This window comes from Phoca vitulina, unplaced genomic scaffold (assembly GCF_004348235.1).
Source record: "Phoca vitulina isolate PV1807 unplaced genomic scaffold, GSC_HSeal_1.0 scaffold40, whole genome shotgun sequence".
Classification (NCBI taxonomy): Eukaryota; Metazoa; Chordata; class Mammalia; order Carnivora; family Phocidae; genus Phoca; species Phoca vitulina.
The window spans coordinates 9,135,005-9,142,456 of NW_022589743.1; the positions used below are offsets into that span (position 1 = coordinate 9,135,005).

Sequence of the window (7,452 nt, forward strand, 5' to 3'; positions counted from 1 at the left end):
CATGTCAAAGCACAGACTCCCTCCCATTGAAACCAACCTGATACTACATACTTGCATTTGGCCCGAGGAGTGTGGATGTGCATGCATTTAAGATAATTGTGGTGTACTCTACTATAATGAACAACTCCAGGCTTGCACCATCTGACCTTCAAAGCCAGGAGAAACGAGGCCATCAAGGTTTCTCCCCTTAACAAAACTACAGGCTATAGTCAGTGCCACAGGGCTCCTGCCATGTGAGGTTTGTTTTGTTTTGCTTCGCATTTCCAAGGTTTAAGAAAGGCTTCATGTCTGACTGTCTTCCCATACTAGTTTCATGTGGTTTAAACAACATAGACTAGGGATATTCCTGGCAAGCGTTCTGGGGTAGAGTCCTAGCTGGGTGTAGAATAGCTCAATATCCACAGAAATCAAGCAGTGATCTTATTTGCATTGTATTAGAACTAACTCAGTTAAGCAGACTAAGAATCTACACAATGCCTGACATATAGTTGATGCTCAAAAATAGGTGAAGCAAATATTTAACAACTGATTGAATAGTTAATGCACATTTAATAACACATTATAAAATTCCTGACTCCAGGCACTGTATTCCTAATTGTTAACGGCATAGAAGTTGTTTAGAATGTAGTGAACATAATATTATTCTTCACAAGTCATAAAAGAATGATATAATAAGGGGCGCCTGGGTGGCTCAGTTGTTAAGCGTCTGCCTTCGGCTCAGGTCATGATCCCGGGGTCCTGGGATCGAGCCCCGCATCGGGCTCCCTGCTCAGCGGGAAGCCTGCTTCTCCCTCTCCTCCTCCCCCTGCTTGTGTTCCCGCTCTCGCTGTGTCTCTCTCTGTCAAATAAATAAATAAAATCTTAAAAAAAAAAAGAATGGTATAATAAAAAATAAAAATCTTTTAGACAAGTTAGGGAGAAGCAACATGCCCATTTGAGAGAAATACATTTGAGACATTGCCAACGAGGCAAGGGAAGATGGGCAGTTTGGAACTGCAGTAAACATAACTACAACAGCAACAAGCATTTAAGAAATTTCAGCAGCAATAAGTATTTATTATTTTGAATGAAATGTACATTAAACTTTATATAAAAATCGTCAAAAGTGCTAGGTTGGATTATTTTAATATTAATTTAACCCCCCATGTCATTTAGTAGCTACATTAAGCTCTTTTAACTTCTGACTCATTAAGATCATCTAAAACTGTCCAATGTTAAAACATAAAAAATATTAGTTTTTCTTTAAGAAAAAGTACCACCAGTGATGAGTTATTGAAAGCAAAAAAAAAAAAAAAATAGATGCCAGAGAATCAGCTTATTAAAAAAATTATCACAGAATTTCATAGAAGGATGCAAAGTCCGAGGTGATTTAGACTCTTGGCAGAATATTTTTTTATGATACAACTTCTTTAAAGTGTGGGTTTTTCTTTTTCTTTTTTTTTGAGGCAGGTCGCTGGTATGCCAGAACTATCTGACTATTTATTTTCTCATCTTTCCTTGGCTACTTTCCAAGGTGAACTGAACATCGTCTAATGCTGTGCACCTCCCATGACCCCTCAAATGTCTAATATAGAGAAAAAGCTGATTTTTCAGTCTCAGAAATAGCCCTTAGAGTTAAGTTTGTCATTAAAGAAGACACAAGTAGGTTCTTCATAAAACAGAACCCCCTCTACCCTCCCACACTCAATTCACCCCCATCCCTCTGGTCTCCTGCAATGCACCATTCATTCTCTCCCAATGCACCGTTCATTCTCTCCCACTGCACCGTTCATTCTCTCCCACTCTAGTTCTGCGTGAATTGGATGGCACACTGAGAGAAAGTTTTCAGGCCACATATCCCATTGGGGATTCAGTCCTAAGCAAACAAGCTTCTCTGATTTGCCACAAGAGCCGTCTGACTCTCCCGTCTCTTGGCTTTCTTGCTCCTCTGCCTCACCTTCCAGCACAGGGCACTGGAAGCTAACAAAAAAAGTCCAGATGACAGGAGGACTAGACCCAAGATGGAGATGATGGAGCCATGGGAATTGAAGCTGTAAGCCACAGCAGTGACCACTGTTCCAGCGATGAGGACCACCACAGCGAAGGGGATGATGCAGCGGTAACAGGAGAGCTCAGCACCCCCTGTAGCCGCCGTCAACTGAATCTCACTGACCAAGGGGACTGTGGTGACCACCGCTTCGGTGTTGGGGCTCTTCTCCATTGTCACAGGCTTGGAAGATGTTGGGGTTCCCAGGATCTCCTTTATGGGTTCTTCAGTCATTTTTACTAGTGATGTTTCCTAGCTGGGTTCACAGACTAGACCTGGGGGTTCTCTCCAGGGTGGAAGCTGTGGAGGAGACAGAACATATCAGGTAAATGCATCAGAGTGAGCTCTGTAAGTAGAAGTGAAGAGCTGGGGAAACATCTCTGGGGTCTTTTCTAGGAGACACAAATGCATGTGAAAATCAACTTTCATATTTTTTCCCCTGATTGTTTGCGTTCTCTTTGCAAAAAGCAAGATAAAGCGATAGCCATTAAAAAAGGGAAGATATAAAAAGCAGGAAGCACTTTACAGTGCTTAATATACCCTGACGATCTACAAATGTTTTACAAGGCTTTCCGCTCTGTCTATTGCTTCTCATTCCTCTAAATGCACTGAAAAGTCTCAATCCTAATCCAAAAGACAGCCTCTTTCATGGGGAGAATACACTATAAACAATCCTTTGCACGGCTCATTCCAAAACTCATAGCAACTTAGACTCTGCCAATGTTTTCAGGCATAACATGCATTCCAAACTATCACTCATTCACTGCCCACCAAATCAGTGTCAAGACCAGCAGACAGTGTGCGAACGAGGTTCTCCTATAGCAGATGACCGTCAGCAGGTCTTTATTGTGGTAACTATTTAACAGTGCAACATGTGTCCTGGGACCGCGGTGGGGTTGCAGGTCAGCAAAAATTCAGTGGCAATAGGACCAGGATTTGTGATCTGAAATGGGGCTATACCTTCCAATCCATTTGAAAAAGGAAAAGTTGGGGGGGGGGATTCAGTTTTGTAGGATATGATTTTGTACTTTCTTACATTAAAGTAAGATTAACTCTTAGAGTAACGAGCTGTCAATTCAAAATTTTCCATGGAACTCAACAAGGAATTTCAACACTATGCGGACCATGACATGTATTAAAAAATAAGCATGCTAGATTTTCAGCAAAGTTTTAGACTTTCTTTATTTTCCCATGCCCTTGCTGCGATATACCTTTCTGGATATTTTGAACCGGAACACTTCAGGACAAAATCTGAAACTCTTGGTCAAAAGCGTCTGGTTGAAATGCTGCCTAGGAGAAATCAGTGAATGCTCTTGTCTGCTGTTCAGACATGTTAAGTCATTCTCTTTTGTCTCTGAGAAGCGACAGAGCAGCTAAAGGATCGAGCAATTGCAGTCACTGAAGAAATTTAGAGGAAGATTCTTGAGACTACTTCAATGAGATTAATACTTTGAACGTATTAAGCATCCACTGAAAACAAATTCAAGCCCAAATCAGCATATCACTCCCTGTGCAATGAAGCTAAATATTAGAACTGCCTGTCTGCCTGTAATTTTTAGTCACCAAAATTAATCACTGCTGTCCAATGATACCCTAGTATCATTACTAGGCCAGTAAAAGGATATTTGAGATTATGTCTGAAAGCAAAAAAAAGTCTTTCCCCCAAAGCTGAGGCATAAGCTAACTTGCAAATGAAGATCTGTCCCCAAACGACACACACATACCTCCGAGAAAAGCAATCCATTATCAGGGGAGCCACCGAACTTGGGAGGGAAGAATCAGCAGCGCTTGAGCTTCTTCAGTCAACTTCTGCGAAAAGAGCCTGTAATAGCACGTCTGTCAATAAAATGACAGGACAAGAATCTCCTCTGGGGAAAAGAAAAGATAGAAAAATACTGTGCTGTATGGTTGGTTTCAGATCCTGGAGTTCCTTCTTTCACTCTACCTCTGTTCCTAAATGACGCTTGTCTTTCCCTCTCTCTCTTTTTATTTCCTCCCCCTCCGGATTGCCCCTCCCTGTCATTTTTTTTTCCTTCGTTCTCTTCCTTGCCAGCAGATTTCGAGTTTTGGCTTCCCCCAACTCTGCTCAGTGACATGATAAGTCAGAATCATTCTAGAGTCCCCAGAGACAGGAGCCAGCTTTTACTTTTATTTCTCTTGCAGCATTTACTAAGTAGACGGCTTTGCATTACTCATTTTTTCCCCAGCTAACCTCCAGATCTTCCTCCCACCCATCAGGCATTTTCATAAGAAAATCCCCGAGTCAGCTCTGCAGACCCAGCTGAGGGGACAGAGCCGAAGGGACAGACTCTGTAGGGCAGCAGGAACAGCTGTGAAATCATGGGGCAGCTGAATTCAGCCTATAAGCCTGCAAAAATCCACGTTCCTAGGCTTCCCCAGTATTCTTTATTTATACGTGTGTGGGGCCATGCGAAGCTTAAAACCTCCCTTGTTTGATATTAATTCACTTAGGAATGAGGGTGGGGGATGCAAACACTATGGTTGAGGGAGAAACCAATCATCTTGATTTAAACATGATCACTTACTTCTCATGCTAGGAGGTGAGTACTTTTGGCAATGCGGAAATTATCATCACCATCATCGCTGTCATGTACAGAGAGGATCTACTATGGATGTGACATACAGTCTGCATGCATTAACACTAATTCTCACTAGTTTACAAATGAGTTTATAAATAGTTTATACATGAGGCTTGGAGGGTTTAAATAATCTCACAAAGTTCACACAGAAAGAAAGAAACCCTTATTTTGAACCGCAGTCTTTAATGGGCACATAAATCATGTGGAGAGCTCGTTAACTGTAGAATCTGATTTAGTAGGTCTGTAACAAGCTCCTGGCTGATGCCAATCTGCTGCTCCTTGGCCCACTTTTAGGAGAAAGATATTTTAAACATTCAAGCAGACATGGCTTGATGCATCACACTCTCAAACAATAAAGTTAAAGGTTTATATCCGCCCATTCCCCAAGTGGCCTTACAGGTTTATACTTTTTTTTACAGATAAGCTATTGGAAATTTTAAAGCCCTAGAGATTGCCTTTTTGAGAGAAAAATGAGATAGTACTGGGACACTATTAAAAGCTCATCCCTATACTTCTGTAGCTAAATGTTATCCATCCTCTATATTTTAATCTCTGCAAGTTTTAATAATTTCTTTTTAATTAATATGGCGAATCTACAAATGTGAATTAGATCTCGGAAGAGATTTGTTCCCTTCTTCCTCTTGGGGTTGTTAGATTTCTTTAACTATTGGTGCAGGGCTTGGATGTTCCTAGGCATCTCCCTTCTGTTCTAAGATAGCCTCCTGCATCTAGTAAAAATACTTTGATGATTTTGTCATAAAGGGGGAGGGAACAGAGGTCCTTTTTTCTAGAATGGAAGTCAGAGAGAGGGCTTCTTCATCGCAAAAAAACAAAAAACAAAAAAACTGAAGTTGAAAAGTCCCTGAGGCCTGACTTCACCAAGTAAGGGGAGACCAGCGTGCTGAGAACCCTGACTACCTGGAGGTCCTCCTAGCTGCCATCCTTGTACTTTTAAAATGTGGGGCCACAAGAGACAGAGCCATCATCCAGGAGAAATGCTGGTGTCAAAGATAAGGGATGCTTAGGACCAGGGCATTTCAGCACTTGCCAACACTGCCCTGGGAAGATGGTGATACGGAGGCTGCTGGCTACATACATTGGAGGCTTTGGGGACGCTCCTTATAAGAGCATCAATCCCTCCCATCTGCAATGTGTGGACTTTGGGCACAGTTCCTCTCCATCTCCTAGCATAGGTCTCTTTCCCCCCAAAATAATCCAGTAAACCCACTGAAGCTCTCAATATCACCTTACCCTGTTGAATATCATAGTCCCCTATTACCAAAATCAAAGGTAATGAATCCAACTTTCACCAGAGAGAAACCAGAGGCACCATTTTTCCACAGTGAGCCCTTGACTGAATCTGTAATAAGGGACAGTGAGTGTATCTGTGTGCTGGGAACGGGGGCAAGTCTGTCATTACTTGTAACACCAAAGCATTCTTCAGCCTTTCCAGGCTCCAAGCATCTCATTCACCCTAATTCTTCACAGAGAGTGTGCATATGCCTAGATACACAGATGCACATCTTCAGACTCTAAGTAGACAACCAATGATTTGTATTGATAAATACAAAGACGATGAAAGCTTTGGGATAAAACAGAAGTTGTATACGAAGAATAGGCACCAATCATTATACTCACGGACACACACAGTTTCAACTGACTTTTATCTCTTCGAGTTGAAATTCAGGGAGAATTCCTAGTGATCAGTGCTGATGTCTTTGAATATTTTTACCTGCTTCCATTCTATGCCTATAAGATACTAAACCTCCTTGGGAATTCCTTAAGGGACACCTGCCCCCAAATGCAGAATCTTATCCACAATGCAACCAGTCTTCTTTCTGCAAGCCTTTCAGAAGGGAGAAGAAATCTTTCTGGTTCTTTTTAAAACACATGGCTCCAGGAGATTCTTTTAAGTTTGGGGAACTTTTCAGAAAGCTTCCAGTGCGTGAATTAAGTCAATGCCCCCCCCCCCCACCCCCTATTACCCCTCTGTAGGCATTCAACATTTTTTCCCAGATCTTTCAAAAAGCAAGGCAAAGATTCTTACCTTTCCCAGCCAGAATCCGACTGAGACAGCTGCCTGCCTCGGCCAACAGCAACTCAGAGAGGGGGATGCAAATCACCACACTAGGGACTGTAAACAAAGTACTCAACAAGGCTTAAACACAATTAAGGGGCCGGAGAAAACTTGGAGAGAGGAAATCCTTTAAGTGCCGCTGCATTTTGTTCGGTTTCCCTGTATGAGAATGTTATCCATATTTTTAAAAAGGGAACCAAGTTTGAAAAGAATGTCCTGCTTTGTTTTACTCTCTTTATAGCCTCATTCAGGCTTTCATTTTCAAGATGTTCCCTACAAAGCCCCCATCCTGATACTCCTCTGTCCTACTTGGAACCTGCAGAAAAGAATTTGTCATCTTTGTTCTATACTTCCAGGCGGGTGTGGGGTTCGGGAGGTATGTGGGCATGGGGAGTGGGGTGTAAACTAATCTCTTTCATCCTAATATGCATGTAAGAAGAGGAGTAATTGAAGAGGAGGATTCATGGTGAAAATGGCGTGTGGTTTCTTGTGTGGACCCTTTCCCTAAAGTCCCAGTCAGCAGTGGTCTTATCTGCGCTCTTCATCAGAGGATGGCAAGGCACCATGGAAATGATGGTTTACTGGAAAATCACATCTCTGAGGAACTGAACTCCTAATCAGCACCTAATTTCCAGGCTTCAACATCAGTCTGGTGCTGGGAAATTGAAACCACCCTGCAACATGTAACATTCCCACCAAAGGCATCATAAACAGCAGAGCTTGCTAGTCTGGAGAGAATTTCCCCAAAT

The 7,452-nt window shown here is 42.2% G+C and overlaps 1 protein-coding gene across 3 annotated transcripts; it reads right to left on the reverse strand.

Annotated features, from left to right (window-relative positions):
- Nucleotides 1-1,433: 1,433 nt before the first annotated feature.
- TMEM100 (transmembrane protein 100) lies at nt 1,434-6,818 on the reverse strand. 3 transcript variants are annotated; one of them, XM_032428769.1, is made up of 3 exons: nt 6,674-6,818; nt 3,751-3,848; nt 1,434-2,326 (listed from the first exon to the last, which is right to left on the reverse strand). In XM_032428769.1, the coding sequence occupies exon 3, from the start codon at nt 2,258-2,260 to the stop codon at nt 1,856-1,858; it is 405 nt and encodes a 134-aa protein (XP_032284660.1). In that variant the 5' UTR covers nt 2,261-2,326; nt 3,751-3,848; nt 6,674-6,818; the 3' UTR covers nt 1,434-1,855. The 3 variants fall into 3 exon arrangements, with proteins under 3 accessions (XP_032284660.1, XP_032284658.1, XP_032284659.1); XM_032428767.1 differs by having other exon boundaries at nt 3,751-3,894; XM_032428768.1 differs by lacking the exon at nt 6,674-6,818 and adding an exon at nt 4,239-4,251 and having other exon boundaries at nt 3,751-3,894.
- Nucleotides 6,819-7,452: the final 634 nt, after the last annotated feature.

What these genes read in the sequence shown, in the direction of transcription:
- TMEM100 (XM_032428769.1), bottom strand. Translation starts at nt 2,260, where the DNA reads ATGACTGAAGAACCCATAAAGGAGATCCTGGGAACCCCAACATCTTCC.